Source organism: Phaseolus vulgaris, chromosome 8 (assembly GCF_000499845.2).
Source record: "Phaseolus vulgaris cultivar G19833 chromosome 8, P. vulgaris v2.0, whole genome shotgun sequence".
Lineage (NCBI taxonomy): Eukaryota > Viridiplantae > Streptophyta > Magnoliopsida > Fabales > Fabaceae > Phaseolus > Phaseolus vulgaris.
Genome location: NC_023752.2, coordinates 43,138,962 through 43,156,410, shown reverse-complemented (window position 1 = coordinate 43,156,410; position 17,449 = coordinate 43,138,962). Strand labels below are relative to the sequence as shown.

Here is a 17,449-nt window from a genome sequence, read left to right as displayed (position 1 = left end):
ATGGGGGAGTTGGACAAGGACCTTTGCCTCTTCTGGAAGAGCGTAGCTGCCGCCAACATCACCTTCCCCACCGCCTCAATCATTCCTTACGAGTTTTTCGAGAGCCAACTCGAAATACACATAGGTTAGCTCCTACCTCCACACCAAGTCTTTCACTTTGAGCTAATACTAACTTAGCGTCTTCACCACTCTGTATTGGCATACCATTATTCTGTGTTGACCCTGATCTTTCATCCATGTATTGCTTGTGTTGTCTCTGCATAAATATGCTTGTATTTTTTGTTTCCGTTTTGGTTGCTCACCTATCCTTTACCTTGTGCAGATAACATGCTGGGAAAAGGAAAACTAGCAGAACTGAGGGCGATCGCCCGATCCCACAAACTCGCGGCGGGCTCCCAAGCCATGCCTAACCCGGTGGTGGCGATCGCCGCCACTCAAGGCAAAACCCCGCCCCGAGGTGCAACCTCTTCCGGGGTATTACCCGCCCCTCAAAGGAAAAAGTTGATCTTGAGGAAACCAAAAAGGAAAGCTCCTCAAGTGGTGCAAGAGGAAGAAGAGGATGATGAGGGGACTGAGGATGGCCTCGTCACCAAGAGAACAAGAGTGGCTCCCTCTTCACCACCTGCACTCCCAACACCAACACCGCCCTCACCTCCAGCTCCATCACAACCAGTCCAAGCAACACCCTTGGCCGCCACAACCCCCGTGGTTGAAAGCAGCGACCCCAACTTCATAGAGAATCCTCCAAGCGCCTCCACACCGTTCGTATCTGTTGGAGAGGGTCCTCCTTCTACCACGTCTATTGCTGGGGCCGCACCAGGAGGAGATGAGGGCGCTCATAACTCGCCAATACTCATAACAGAATCTCTGACCTCACCACCACGCCAAGAAGCCCCCCTTGCCCTTCAAACTCAAGAGGGTGGTGGTGAAAGTCAGCACCAAACTCCTCCAGTACCTCCACCAGCAACAACCTCAAGCCTCCCAACCTCCCTCGAAGAGATCTTGGGGCCCTTCACAGCTAAACTGAAGATGATGGCGGAGGATCTCCCCTTGATTGTATCGAAAGCCGTAAAGGACTCCCTCAAGAAGCTCCAAGAGGAGAACTCAGCACTCAAGGAGTCAAATCTGATTACAAGGGCTGAGGCTGAAAAACTCTCGTGCAACCTGCTGATGACCGAGTTGGAGCACTCAAGGCTGAAGGACGCCGTGGATGCTGAGCTAAGGAGCACTCGCAAAGAAGCCTCCGATCTGCGCCAAAAACTGCACCTCCAAGTACAAGAGAAGATCGACTTGGAAAGCAAACTTGTCCCTTACAGGCTCAAGGTGGCAGACTTGGAGGCTGCAAAGAAGGCGGATGCGACTAAGATGGAAAACCTTGAGAAAAGGTCAGCAGATCGGGAGGTGCTCCTTGGGAAGGTTGAAAAGGAGAGGGACGATGCCATTGCTGAGCTTGCCAAAGCTCGAGAGGAGGCCACGAAGATTGCTGCGGAGTTGGCCCAGGCTCGGGACGAAGGCAAAAAGGCTGCTGAAGACCTAGCTCGAGCTCATGAGGAAAAGGAAGAGCTGAAGAAACAAGCACAAGAGCTCGAGCAAAGCACCGCCCAAGTCCTCATCGCCGGGTTCGACGCCGCTCTGGAGCAGGTTGCATGCCAATACCCCGAGCTCGACCTCTCCATGGTGTCAATCTGCAATGAGGTGGTGGATGGGAAGATCGTACCCTCTGAAGACTAGCTGCCTCCCTCCATCACCTTGCTTTTGAAACTTGGCGCTCATCTTTTGTAAAAACTTTATATGTAATTCTTCTGCTTATGTACTTGTTTATGTATGTATGTAAACTCGAACAACCACTTCTTGTACAACTTTCACTGTTGAAATGCTGTTTTCTGACACTTCGCTTTAAATGCTTCTTACTTGTTGTGTGGTTAATCAACATAACCGGTGAGACTCGCTTAAACAAATTAACTCAGCGATACTTCAGGCTTAACCATTCACTCACTACTTTGAACTTGAGCAAACTGTTAATCTTATAACAATTTATCGAACTGTTAACTCAAAGTAAAACTTGAGCAACTATTAACTTTCAAGCGATGACATTTAATATAACTTGTGAACTTAAGGCAACAAACTTTAACATTAGTTACTTACTAGGCAGCAGGTTTTAACTTAAACTAGTATCACAATACAATTTACCTGATCTGCCCAGCAAAGTGAGCCCTTATTCCTGTCACCGCCTGGAACTTTTCTGATCGCCGTAGGGTTCTGGCGATGTGAACTCTCTTGCCTTCATAACTTGACCATTGTTCCCTCATCTGGGGGGTAGAGGCGCCTCTCGGATCCTTCTCTACCTCCCTGAGTTTCAGAGCAATGAGCTGGATAGTGAGGTGTTCTCTTTGAACCTACCTTATGATGGATATCCACTAGGAGAGGATTTTATTAATGAAGGAAGAGGATTTTCACCTACACATTTGAAGTTCTTCCTTCTAGTCTTCTCACAAATTAAAAGAAGTCAAAGAGAAGATCAAGCCTAAAGATAAAGAAGTCTACAAACTCTCAAATAATAGGCTTCATATTAAATATCTCTCTTTATAGTTTCTTTTTAAATTGTAAATAATATAGAATAATGTTTAGAAAGGTGCTTAGAGGGAAACATGAGACAAAAGGACTGTGAATAAAAAATAAAATATGTAAAGAATTGTATTTATAACACACTTTTAGTTGACACATTTCGGTAAAACTTGGAATAGAAGATGACCTGCTCCTTTGCCAAACATACAAAAAAAGGTAAAGATCATTCTTTGCAACGGCTTTGTGATGACAGACAAAGCATAAAATTGACTGACTTTGAATTTTGCAATAAGTTCAATTCTTACTTACAAATAATAATAATGTTCGTTTCTCAAAAAAACATGAATTTGGATTTGAGCACATCAAATTATGCCAACACCCCAAAACTAATATAAAAAACTTTAAAAAAATTGTAGGACATAAAAACTTATCATTATCATCTTATACAATATTGCTTATTCAAGTAATAAAAATTACAATTGTAGACAAGAAAAAGGTAAACAGTTATTTCATGCTAAGCATAAAATGATATAAACAAACAAACAAGAAAACTTATCATTATCATCTGATACAACAGAAAGGAATCTTATCTCTAATGAGAGCATAAAATAATAACAGAACAACCACCTGCCAGCAGGCACTATCTTAGGTGCCAACAATAGGGAAATATTTTGCTTGCGTGGGCACCCTACTCATGGTTCAATGTTATTCTTTACCATGCATGCAACTTAACCACTATGTGCCCTAGAACACACATACTTAGGTTAAAAGAAACATTTACTTGACCTAGCCACCACATGTACTATACGTACCCCTAGGTTCAAAAATACCCTTTACTAGTAGCCTTATACTATATTAACGTATGAAAAGATTATTTTAATTACGCCTTAATGGGATAACTGGCCAAACTGGGCCCAATCACATGGTCCACTTTGTTGGACCAACAGCCGACCTGACCTGCCTATACCATGCACCGAGCCCCGACCACTGAGCCCTAAGCGCTCGGTCCAATACAAATTTCACTTAACAAAAAAGACAATAGAAAACAAAATATTTTTAAAACTTTAAGTATTTTCAACCTCTTGATATGATAAATCAATCTATTAAAAATACTTACGATAGTCATCAGACTTTTATAAAAGTAATTTTAACCGATTAAAAAATTAATCAATTGATTACAAAATACAACATATCTAGAAAACTTTTCAAGGATATAGCTTTCCAAGTGACTTGTACCATAATGTAATGCAAAGATATACAATAAATCTACCTAAGCACACACAGACAACTTCAAATCTTCGTGACAAATTGGAATCATCAAAGTTTCTTGGTCAACAATCTCCCCCTATTTGATGTAGACAAATCTTTGGTACGTGTTATAGATATTGACAAAAGAAATCCTGAAAAACATAAAGGGAATAGTAAGCAATCCAAAATATGCAAATATATGCAACATAGATGGGTCACCAACAAATTATGCATAAATGAAATTATGCAAATAGTAAACCATAAACCAAACAGAATTATGCAGAAAGTGCAAAAATATTACAACAAACATTGTCAAATGTTCTCCCCTTTTTGTCTTCAAGAAATAAACATTTAAAAAAAAATAAAAAGAGTATAAGAGAAAATCAAAATTAAGATTTGTTTCGGTAATCAAGAATTCCCAATTCATTTTTATCCCTGGAAAAAGATTTGGTAAAAATATTAGCGATTTATTTTTTCAGTTTCAACAAACTTAATTTCACAATTACCGTAGATAACGTGATCACGAATTAAATGATGTCTGACTTTGGACCATAATTTAATGCATAGATATACAAAAAAATATACCTAAACACACACACACACAAAGTTTCAAATCTTCAAGACAGATTGAAATCATCAAAGCTTATTAGTCTACAATTAGAATGTTGTAGTTGATTTCCTTTAAATGCCCATGGAGAACAACATTTTTAAACATGTGACTGTGTATGATCTACCAAACAAAAGAGGAAAATCCTACAAATAGTGGCAAGCAAATAAATTAACTTGCATGATAAACAAACATGATAAAAAAATGTCAGAACACGAATATCACCAGGTAACTTCATGGTATATAGAGTAGTTGATAATGAGAAATGAAACCAAAGGACCGTTAGATAGCGATGTTTGGTCCTGAATTTGATCAAAAAATCTCAACACAGAAAATGGAGAAGACTCTCCATTGAACACAGTAGTATGAAAACAACTACCACCAACATATCAAAACAATAGATGATGGTCTCCTTTAAAACCATATAACTTTCCTAATTGTAAGCACCTTTCGGTAATCTGAGTGTACAAAAAAAATCCATCTTGTACGTGTCAACATGGTTAGTGCCTCCACTTTTCGCCAGACACCATATTGGTCCAAATTACATTACAAACTCTATAACGAACCCATGGTCAACAAAGCCAATTTTCTTTTAAGATCAAAAAAATTAATCTGGTACTTATTCATTGCAATTTTCAAAAGAATAATATTACCATTAGAAATGAATTTGAAACATACATCATTGATTAGGTTCATCATGTTGAATTTGCCCTTGGTTTCAATACGACTATGTTCTTTGACTTTGACATGATATTGTTGATCAGGAAAGCAAGGAAGAAAGCAATACGAAATAAAAATAGGGAAATGGAACAAAGGATGACAAAAGGACTGTGCATAAAAAATAAAATATGTAAAGAATTGTATTTATAACACACTTTTAGTTGACACATTTTGGTAAAACTTGGAATAGAAGATGACCTGCTCCTTTGCCAAACGTACAAAAAAAGGTAAAGATCATTCTTTGCAACGGCTTTGTGATGACAGACAAAGCATAAAATTGACTGACTTTGAATTTTGCAATAAGTTCAATTCTTACTTACAAATAATAATAATGTTCGTTTCTCAACAAAAACATGAATTTGGATTTGAGCACATCAAATTATGTCAACACCCCAAAACTAATATAGAAAACTTTAAAAAAAATGGTAGGACATAAAAACTTATCATTATCATCTGATACAATGTTGCTTATTCAAGTAATAAAAATTACAATTGTAGACAAAAAAAAGGTAAACAATTATTTCATGCTAAGCATAAAATGATATAAACAAACAAACATGAAAATAACATTAACAATTTAAAATTATTATGTATAGCACAAGAAATTATGGCAACACATTATAAAATCATGCCAGTAAATGATATGAAAATTGTTAGAATTATAGGCCTTAAACAAGAAGGTGGTGAATTGTTTTGAAAGATTTTTGCAAGTATTGAAGGTAGAGTGAAAGCTATGAAAAATCATTCAATTAGAAAACTGTTCAGCAAATTAGAAAATTGTTTTTAGTTTGATTCCAGAAAATCAACCAGTTGTTTTTGCGAAAAAACTGGTTGTTTATACCAATAGAATTGAAAGTCAATTATAAAACAGTTTAATGAATGTAAGGATAGAGAGATCACACAAGATGTTTATACTGATTCACTCTTAACCAAGAGCTACATCTAGCTTTTAGCTAACCAATGAGAATTCACTATGTAATCAAACCTAAATTACAAACAACACACCAACAGTGATGATCTTGAACCCCTCAAAAACACACATCATAATTTGGAAAAACACAGTTTTCATAACAACCCTCGGAACTGCACCACACCAAATCACATAGAAATACAATGTTCAGAGAAGAAGGGAATAGAATACACCTGGGTAAATCAAAGATTAAAGTTCAGAATTACAAGACAATCCTATTTCACACTTGAGATGATCCAAAAGCTCTTTGAAATCTTGAAAATTGTTTTTGATTAATCTCTCTTTCTTATTTAATGACCAGGAGCGTAAAATAACCTTTTTATACTCCAATCAGATGGTCAAAGTAGTTAAATCAAGAACCAAAGTTAGTTTGAATCATTTAAAACAGATTGGTACAACTTAACAAGATTATGTTAAGGTTTTCAGAAAAACAACCAATTGAATTGGTTTGACAGCAAAGTCAAAACAAAGCCAAGCTTTCCAAACTCATTTTAAAATCCACTAAGTGTCAAACAACCGATTAAATCAACATTTTAACAGGTTGAAATCTCACACTCTTTAAAAAAAACTCATCTTTTTCAATAGGATTAAGATTCAATTAACCTTTGATCATCATAAAGAGTGGATTAACAAATTCAAAGACTACTAGACACACACATACAACCAAAAGCAATGTCTTCAAGCATTCCTCTTGGATTTAAAGACATCAAAGCACCTTGTTCAACAATCTCCCCCTATTTGATGAAGACAAAACTCTTGTTTGCTTGTGTTGTAGTGTTTGAATTTGATAGGTTCTCCAAAACAGACTTTGTTCATATACAAAGCATACATAGCAGCAGTATAACCTTGATTTCAAAAGGCACACAAGAACCAGTTTTTTGCATAAGCCTTTAAGCAGAAAAACCAGTAAAATAGTGTGTAAACCAGTGTAGAGTAAGGTGCAGTTCAATGTGTATATCAGAGTTATAGCAACATAATAACACAGAATAAAGCATCATAGAGTATAGTAGCAAAATACAACACAAAAACCACCAAATCTCCTCATATTTATCTTCATAAATAGAATAAGAGAAGGGATACCATAAACCAACACGGGTTGTGCCCTTAAGATATTTTAGAATTCGTTTGGCAACCTTTAATTGAGATTCTTTTGGATTTGATTGAAATCTAGCACATAGGCAAACTACAAACATGATGTCAGGCCTACTAGTAGTGAGATAAAGCAAGGAACCAACCAATCTTCTGAATTTGGTTTGATCCACTACTGTTCTAGCCAAATCAGCATCCATATAGCAGCTTGATGATATTAGTGTGGATTCCTCTTTGCAATTTTCCATCTCAAACTTCTTGAGAATCTCCTTACAGTACTTGTTTGGCTTAGGAAGATGCGATCCTTTGATTGCTTGACCTGTAGCCTTAAGAAGAAGGATAACTCTCCCATCATAGACATTTCAAACTCCCCCTGTATAGCTGCAACAAACTCCTCACATAGGCAGTCATTAGTAGCACCAAATATGATTTCATCAACATAAATTTGAACCAAAATGATGGCAGATTTTGAATTTTTAATAAAAAAAAGTCTTATCAATTTTCCTCTCTCATAGCTATGAGATAGGAGAAAATTGCTAAGCCTTTCATACCACTATCTAGGGGCTCGCTTGAGTCCATACAAAGCCTTTTCAGCTTGTACACAAGGTTAGGATGTTGGTTATCTTCAAAATCGGGTGGTTGTGAGACATAAACTTCTTCATTGATGAATCCATTGAGAAATGCACTTTTCACATCCATCTGAAACAGTTTGAAACCACTCATATAAGTCAATACAAGCAGTAATCTAACAGCTTCCAATCTAGCCACAAGTGCAATGGTTTCATCATAGTCAATGCCTTCTTCTTGATTCTATCCTTTAGCAACCAACCTAGTCGTGTTTCTTGTTATCACACCCGATTCACCAATTTATTTCTAAACACCCATTTGGTTCCAATGACATTCATGCAATCAGTTTTAGGAACAAGAAACCACACATCATTCCTAGTAAATTGATTCAACTCATCATGCATGGCAGCAACCCAGTTTTCATCTTTAAGTGCATCACCAATAGATTTAGGTTCAATTTGAGATACAAAAGTCATGTGTTTGCAATAATTTGAGATAGAGTTTCGAGTAGACACTTCCTTATTAATTTGTCCAATGATGTTGTCCATAGAAAGATCTCTAGGAATCTTCCATTGTTTGGGAAGTTCATCATGTTGTAGACTTTTTCAACAGGTTGTTTTGCATAATCAACCGGGTTTTGTTCTAAACAAGATTCCAGCTTCTGCAGAATGGTATTCTGATGATCTTCTTCTGCATCAGCTTCATTACCACTAGAAGAACACCCTTGTTCTCCATCTTTACTTACCCATTTGCCTTCAACCTTAATGAATCTCATCTTGCTAAGTGATCTATTATTGACTTCATGAGATGGCTTCACCACCTCAAATAGTTCTTCCTCAAGGTCAATTTCAAAGTAATGCAGAAGTTTTGAAATAAGAACAACATAGGGAAAGTGGTAGTCACTTAACCTCGTTGATTTTTGTATGTGTTCTTTGAAGATGTGAATCCAATTAACCTTGATCTTCTTCATAATGCAGTATATGAGAACAAGATCCTCTTCGGTAAGTACCGAATGATTGCTCCCCCTTAGAGTCAACATGCAAGAGACTATGAAAGCAATGATTCTTTCATTCAGCTTCAAGCCTCCCACAGAAAAGCCTTTCGCTTTAGAATGAGGATTCTTGAGGCAGCTCCTATAATATCGCATCTTGTTGAATTCCTCCACTACACCAATATTCCATTTTTTTATTCTTAGCCCAGCATACTTCAACCCTATAACAGCAGTCCACACATCTGGAGTAATTTCCATATCAACACTTTTTACATGTGAGCATAAGTTCTCACCATCAATGTGAAGATTTGTGTAAAAAACCTTCACAAGATCAGGATATATGTTTCCTGACATTTCCAAAAATCGTTTCAGTTGTTGTTCCTTCAAGACATTTCTCACATCATTGAGGTTTTTCCCCTTCAGCCAGTTCAAAGTTATCAGCTTAGGATTGTTGATGGCTTTCCTACTTGATTCATGCAAGAACTTCTCAATCTTCCCATCATCACCTGAAAACCAGTTCTCTAGGTGCCCACCTCTTTTTACAGCATCTGCTTTCATTCTCTTTGATGAGGGAGGTGTTGAGGCCATGATGCATAAATGAATTTTGAGAAGAGGTAGTGAAACCAGCATATTCAAGTGAAGTAACAGAAGAAAAATAATGGGTTGATCCTGTGAAATATTCAATTGAACCAACACATGTAATAAGCAAAAAAAGAAATCAAGATACATTGGCATTTAGTGGGTTGTTTTTCAACAAAAAAATAATTTGTTGCAGTGTGAATATGCAAGACGTCATGCCCAATCAAATACGACATTCACAACACCTTTATTTTGATTTGACCATCTATAAAAAGCACTTAAATTTCCAAGGAAACCATGAAATATATTCCTTTATGACCAAAATATATTTCATTATGATCTCATTCATAGGCATAATTAATGCATATTTAACCCACAATAGGTTATGAAGAAAAAGAAACAGTTGGAATCAAGCATAAGAATTTATAACAGCTTTAATTCAGGAGTGCCAAAGGTAAAACATTTGGTTGTTTCGTGAAAACAATCAGTTGTTTTACTGAGACAGCAACTAAATGTTTTTTAAAGCAAAGAATTTTTCACTGGATGAGAAGTGCATAATGTAAATTTCACTTACCTTTGCACAGGGAATTTCCTCAACAGATTTAACCAAGAAAAGCATTTGAGTTTTCATTTGATCAATTATGAGGCACACACATAAATTGGGAAATGAAAATACACATACTTCTTAACTTTTGAAGATTCTCTTTTAACCAATCACTAGATATAAGCCAAGGATGTTACTTAGCATTCAAAGAATTCTGCAATGTGTAATTGAGAAGTGCAGACACTGGAGTCATACTTCTTTAGATGTGATTCTTGGCTTACAAGGATACCTACAAGAAGAATTCAAGAACAGGGTGCTTTGATGTCTCCAAATCCAAGAGGAATACTTGAAGACCTTGTTGTTGGTTGTGTGTGTGTCTAGTAGTCTTTGAATTTGTTAATCCACTCTTTATGATGATCCAAGGTTAATTGAATCTTAATTCTTTTTTAAAAATATGAGTTTTCTAAAGAGTGTGAGATTTCAACCTATTGAAATGTCGATTCAATCATTTGTTTGACACTTAGTGGATTTTAAAATGAGTTTGAAAAGTTCGGCTTTATTTTGAATTTGCTATCAAACCAATTCAACCGGTTGTTTCGAGAATTCAACTGGTTGTTTTTCTAAAAACCTTAACAAAATTTTGTTAAGTTGTTCCAATCTGTTTTAAATGATTCCAACTACTTTTGGTTTTTGATTTGACTGTTTTAACCATTTGATTGGAGTATAAAAAGTTTGATTTACACTCTTATGCATTAACTAAGGAAAGAGAGATCAATCAAAAACAAAATTTGAAAGAGCTTGGATCATTCTCAAGAGTGGAATAGGATTGTCTTGTAATTCTGAATTTTAATCTTTGATTTACCTAGGTGTATTTTATTACCTTCTTTCTTAAACGTTGTATTTCTGTGTGTTCTCGTGTGGTGTAGTTTCAGAAGATGTTTCTGGAAACTTTGTGATTTGCCAAAAGTGGTGTGTGTTCTTGAAGGGTTGAAGATCATCACTTTTGGTGTGTGGTTTGTAATCTAGGTTTCATTACATAGTGAATTCTCAGTGGTTAACTAAGGTTTGGATGTAGCTCTTGGTTAAGAGTGAACCAGTATAAACACCTTGTGTGAATTTCTTTATTCCTACACTCATTAAACTGTTTTATCTTTGTTTTTCAAATATGTTGGTATAAACAACCAACTGTTTAATCAAACTAAAAATAGTTTTCCTTTTGGTTGAACAAATTTCTAATTGATTGATTAATACTTGCGAAAATCTTTCAAAAAAATTCACCCCCTCTTGTTTAAGGCCTATAATTCTAACAAAAACAATATAAAAAAGGACTAATGCAAATGTCTTTAATCCAAAGAATGAATAACCCAAAAAAAGTAGCATACGTCAAATATTGATTAGATAACAATAAAAGTTACGAAAAAAATGAAATGTAAAATTGTCTTGTTTTCATTAAAGGGAAACATTTGCCAAAATGAACAAAGAGCAAAAACAAAAACAACTTTGTTCCGTCCGGTTGACCTGGGACATCTTCGTGCGCGACCTCAACCGTCAGCTAGGGACTCCTTCCCACTGGTTACCTGTGTAATCCTGCAAAGAAGGACAAAAGGGCGCCCTAGCGGCCGTTTGCACTCTGACGCTCAAGTCAGCCAGCAAGAAACACCAAAAACTGTGTACCTCCGTATCGGAGCACCGCGTATGGCACTCTGAAGGTGGTAAAAAAGAACTGTGTCTAGTGTATCTTTCTTCTTCTAGCAAAAATCTTTCCCTAGTCCCTTGTGCATAACCTCAAGGCTCGAGCAAGCAACTAGAGAGTTTCTGGGAAATTTTCCAAAAGTTCCAACCCTGTTTCCAACATTCTCAGTGCTATTTAAACTACCCAAGCATTTAAAGCGCCTTAAAGCGCTTTTAATCATAAAACGTAACGCACTTAATTAACGCGTCTAATTAGAAACGTAGCGCATTTAAGACGTTGAAACGCTTGGGAGTCTTTATAGTACCTGAAACGCTCGAAACAGAAACTGTATTGAATGACTTTAATTACCTGGTACCTGACTAAAGGGCGTTTCTATTCTGACCTGGTTGTCGTACACGTGGAGGGCCTCACGCCGCCATGACCCCATCTGGGGACGTTTCTGCGTGTGAGTCCTCCTGCTTGGGAGTGCTACTGGGGTGACTCTTTGGGTGCCAACTCATGCCCCCAATCATCTAGTCACTCACTTTGAGAGCGTATCTGCCTTCCTCTCGTACCCTGCACCCGGCTACCCTGGGCGTGACCCTCCTCTTGAGTCGTATCTGTCCCAAAGGCGTCTCTGGGGCGGCAGGGGTACTTCACGAGTCAGGCTGCCCTACACTGGTGCTGTCACTATGGCCTTGAAGCCACCTTTCTCTTCTCTTTATCACTACCCCGGATCATCGGGACCTGAGGCCTTCCACGGCGTCGCTCCCTCCATGGTCTTTCCTGCCCATGGGTATCGGGGAACCACACTGTGATTGCCTTGCCTTAGTGATATTTGACCTTGGCGACGCCCTGGTTGGGCGACGCCTTCACCTAGGCGACGCCTTCACCTAGGCGACGCCTTGCCTTGGCGACGCTTCTTCTTGGCGACGCTGGCACTTGGCGTCTCTTCACCTAGGCAACGCCTTGTGTTGACTTCAACTCCAGGCGTTGACTTTGACCTTGACTTTGTCAACGCCCGGATACGGGACGGTACAAACTTCTTTAGGAAACCACAATGACCCTGTTAACTACAGAGGGTTTCCCACTATGAAACTTAAAAATCAGTTTGTCCCTTTCACCAAGAACATGAAATTCACAAAATTCCCTCTTGCCACTTCCAAATTGTATACATCTTCTAAGAAACTAATCAATTAGAATGTTGTAGTTGACTTCCTTTAAATGCCCATGGAGAACAACTTTTATTTGATAAAAAATAGTGGTGTTTGGCCCTGAATTTGATCAAAATATCTCAACACAAAAAATGGAGAAGTCTTTCTATTGAACACAATATTATGAAATCAATTGTCACCGACATAACGAAACAATATATGATGGTATACTTTAAAACCATATAACTCCCGTAATTCCAACCACCCTTCAGCAATCTGAGAGTACAACAAATTCATTTTGTACGGGACATGGTAGTGCCTCCAATGTCCGCCAAACACCATATTGGTCCAAATTCCATTTCAAAATGTATAGCGAACCCACAATCAACAAAGTCAATTTCCTTTTAAAATCAAAAAATTAAATGGTTAGTCATTCATTACAATTTGCAAAAGAATAACATTACCATTAAAAATGAAGATGATGTTGAATATCTCAAGGATCCAACTTTGATGTTTGATGAAGCAATGTTGAAGACTTGTTGCCTTTAAGTCTCTATGTAGTTTATTTTTTATTATGTGTCTTGATTTATCTTTTGCCTTAATAAATGATGATGAATCAAAGAACAAACACTTTTTTAACTGATTAAAATGTTTTTCAACTGGTTCTAATTTTTGTTTTTTGGAAAGTTACAGTTTTTCAATTTGTTATCTTTTAAATCAATTAATTGAAAATACTGAAAAGTTTTTAGATTAAACTAGTGGTATCTTGAAAGTTACATTGAACATTGAGATATTTTGTATCAATTTGTATTTACTGATTAACAAGATAAATTGAAACAAAAGTTTTCTTAAAAACATTAATTGGTACTTCTAAATTCTGCACTTATCATGTAATTTCTAAAAATCTCTTTTTCTGTAATTCTTGATCATAAAAAACAATATGTTAAATCCAAAAATAACTTGTTGAAATTAATTCAAGATTGTTAAAACAAATTTAGATCTTTCAAAACTATATTTTTTATTCAGATATTTGATTTTTAAAATAGATTTAGATCTTTCCAAACTATATTTTGTATTTACAAGATTGTGTTTTAGGATATGTGTATTAAAGATTTTAATCAATTGTTTTTCAATAAAACAAATTCATTTTGTTTATTAGTGTATTTCAACTAAAAAATCAATTTGTTGTTTTAGAAAACAACCTGTTAAAATTCTGTCTAAATTGTTGTAAACAATTATTTGAAAAAATCTTTCTAAGTACAAATCACTCCTCCCCTCTCGTACATAGATTCCCCTTATTTCAACAAATGAAACATACATCATCGATAAGGCTCATGGTGTTGAACTTGGCCTTGGTTTCCAATACAACTATCTCCTGACTTTTCCACTATTTTGTTGACCAGAAAAACACTGAAGAAAGGAATACGAAATAAAAAAAAAGGGTAATGGAACAAAGGGTGACAAAAGGACTATGAATAAAAAATAAGTTGTGTAAAGAATTTATTTATAACATACTTTTAATTGACATATTTGGGTAATTCATTCTCGAAAGATCCTTACAATTATCACGTTTCAAAATTAAAAACTAAAAATAACCTTAAAAATTAATAATTTAAAGAAAATTAATAATAATATATATTACAAAATTAAACTAAAAAGACTTTGCTTGTTGAAGTATGGTAAGGGCCAAGTCATAACACATGAGTGAAATGACATAAAGCAATAAACCATAATAAATATATTTAGTAACAACATTGAAAATGATTAGCCATTTACCTCCATGCAAACCTAATGTGTCTCAACTATCAATGAAAGCAATGGATTAGCACACTTGTATTATATAACAAAACTCATCAAATAGAAAATTTGTTAATGTCATAATTAGATGTTGCTAAAGATGTCCAACATATCTTCACAGAATACCCAATAAAGATCTTAAAAGACTCTACTTTTGGAACAACAAAGTCAAAGCACTTATGGAAAATGACTAAAGCAATTAAGAAAAACAACCAACATGGAAAATGAATAAAATATATAATTAAACGGAAAAATTATTTGTCTCCACGATGAAAGCAACAAAACTTGTAATTACAGTTGTTAAAGAATGTAACATATCGAATAAGAGATTCAACCGAAATCACATTAAACGATTAAAATACACTAATAGTGTTAAAAACCTATAATACAGAGTGAACAAAAATGAGTTCAACTAATCACAGTAATAGATGCAACCAAAATCATAGTTTAAAGACTAAGATATAAAAATAACATGTGCGACCAAAATGATAGCTCAAAGAATATGTAGAGATGGCGTTAAAAACTTGTAATACAAAGTGAACAAAAATGAGTTGAACAAATCACAATAACAAATGCAACCAAAATCGCACTTGAAAGACTAAGATTAAAAAATAGCGTTAAAAACATTATACACAATTTGTTGCCAAGTAAAAATAAAAACACGGTTTAAAACACACAAAAAAAGTTAGAATAAAATACTTAATAATACCATACAACAACTTTCAATTTGTCACCTAATGATGTTCAAAGATTACATGTTCATGCTTCTGTAACTAACTCTATGGAGAATGAGAAAAACCAAAACAAAATGAATCAATAATTGAATACAACACCATATATATATATATATATATATATATATAATATTATAACCATTGTTATTTCAAAATTCAAAACTACACCTCAATCCAACAGATGTTTCATGCAATTATTAGAAAAATATCTTTAGTATACATGTACACAATTGTCAAACTTGTGAAAAAAATTACAAATTAGACTTAAATGAAAGTAAATAAACCCTAATGCAAAATTTGCTTCTTCAAAAACATAAAATAAGTAAGTTAATGATTTTAAAATACTTTAAAAAAAAAATAATTAAAGTCCTGCAACAACGAAAAAAAACTGCATTGGAGAAAAAAAAATAAAGTATCACAATTTGAGTAAAACTTGCAACAAAAGATCAGTTGGTCTTTTGACAGATAAAAAACTAAGAAAAGATCGTTCTTCACGATTTCTTTAAGAGAGAGTTTCAAAGATAAATGATAAAAATATCACCGCGGAATCCTGAGAATGAGGTTGAGATACGAAAACTATTCAAATTATTTTTTGGCAAATTATGTGGTATTGACAAGTGGTGAAAGTTACCTCGAAATTGGTTCGATCTGTATTATATTATATATATATATATATATATATATATATATATAAAGCTTTTTAATTCATGTAAAAACCTGTCCATGTATTTCAGGATAGGTGTTTGTGATTTGCACATCAATGTTTAACAAAATTTAGACATAGAGCGTGTACTGGAATGTACACTTTGTATTTCTTATTTTAGACTAAAAAGAGAATTAAGATTTGTGTATAAATAAATCAATAGAATTAAGATTTGTGTATAAATAAATCAATAGAGTAAAATAGTTTTGTTTTACATTAGCATTGAGGAGAGATGATCAAGTCCTTTTTCTTTCCAACTCAGCCCCAAAACTAGATACTTAAATATATAGAAAATCCCTAAAAGTTGTCTTCCTATCCTTAAAAAAATGAATTAATGAATGACAGCATTGTCATTACTTGCTAGTCATGGAAGTACATAAGACACCTCAATATTACACTCACGCTTCACCCCATCTTTTCTTCTCACCATATTACCTGTTACATCTATCACTTTGCTATCTTCTAGTTTATTCTCTTGTAGACGGATATGGTGTCCAAGAAACATTACCCTTTTGCCTTTTACTCAGAGGACTCTAGATATTATTACACCGTAGGCCTCGTCGTCAAAATTCTTTCCCCGTGCAATCAATCGGATTCTTCACCATGCCAAATCTTCGAATCCTTGGGTCGTGAAAAAAAAAGTTGGTGCTTCATGATGCAGCTACAAGTGTGTCATCCTTGAATTTTATCAGGCGTAAATGGCTCCAAAGATCCCCATGTTCTTCCAACCTTAAGTTTAACACGCAAAGGAACTGCAGAATCATAAATGTAAAACAGTGAATGTTATTTTACAATCCTTCAATTCATATTATCAACCTCGATCTTCAACCCCCCCACCCTCCTGAAAACCCAAAATAATTTAATTTATGTAAAACAAACCAAGAAGTGAGACTGCATTCTCCATGCTTGTCTGTAATAATAGGGCTGCTTCTTTTATGACAGAAGGATCAACTTCCAACACTAATTCATCGTGTACCTATTAACAATCAATAAAAGATGTAAACACAAACAAACAAAAGAAAAACCGAATCCTCTAAATTTTACCTGTAACAGAATCCGGCAACGTTCTTTAAGCATCTGAAACTCGGTTGCCACAGATGAAGTGGAATCCAGACTATCAAATCCAATGACAATTTCAGAGTAAATTCTTATCATTGCAATCTTAATTATGTCAGCAGCAGATCCCTGGGTGGTGTAGAGAGAAAAGGAAATTACGCAAGCAAGAATATTGTGACATGTTCTGAAGTAATCGTCGTCACTGCGAAGAGAAATAAATTATACTAACCTGACAAATAGAATTTACAGCTTGCCTTTGAGCTTTTGATTTTTCAGCACTGCTGCCAAATTTTATTTTTGACAAAAACCGCTTCCTTCCCTTTAGAGTCTCCACATATCTGGATCATGCATATAGAATGTAATCCACAATTCCCAAACATAACTCGAGTTTAACAATAATGTTTTAAATCATAATGCTATAATAAATCACCTTTATCATTGTCTAGCACAGTT

General features: G+C 35.3%; 2 protein-coding genes across 2 annotated transcripts in view; one reads left to right on the top strand and one right to left on the bottom strand.

Moving 5' to 3' along the window:
• On the top strand, window positions 1-1,731 carry LOC137825180 (formin-like protein 13). The gene is made up of 2 exons (XM_068630854.1): window positions 1-124; window positions 323-1,731. The coding sequence occupies exons 1-2, from the start codon at window positions 1-3 to the stop codon at window positions 1,729-1,731; spliced, it is 1,533 nt and encodes a 510-aa protein (XP_068486955.1).
• Window positions 1,732-16,100: 14,369 nt separating this feature from the next.
• The window catches only part of LOC137824152 (helicase and polymerase-containing protein TEBICHI), a 30,479-nt gene continuing 29,130 nt past the window's right edge, over window positions 16,101-17,449 (bottom strand). The window contains exons 23-26 of the mRNA XM_068629626.1: window positions 17,226-17,334; window positions 16,985-17,125; window positions 16,820-16,916; window positions 16,101-16,692 (exon numbers count right to left, since the gene is read on the bottom strand). Of these exons, the coding sequence (XP_068485727.1) occupies window positions 16,613-16,692; window positions 16,820-16,916; window positions 16,985-17,125; window positions 17,226-17,334 (427 nt within the window). The 3' untranslated portion in view covers window positions 16,101-16,612. The remainder of the gene's footprint in view (window positions 16,693-16,819; window positions 16,917-16,984; window positions 17,126-17,225; window positions 17,335-17,449) is intronic.

What these genes read in the sequence shown, in the direction of transcription:
- LOC137825180 (XM_068630854.1), top strand. Translation starts at nt 1, where the DNA reads ATGGGGGAGTTGGACAAGGACCTTTGCCTCTTCTGGAAGAGCGTAGCT. An exon ending in CCAACTCGAAATACACATAG is followed by an intron (nt 125 to 322) that starts GTTAGCTCCTAC and finishes TACCTTGTGCAG; the next exon opens with ATAACATGCTGGGAAAAGGA.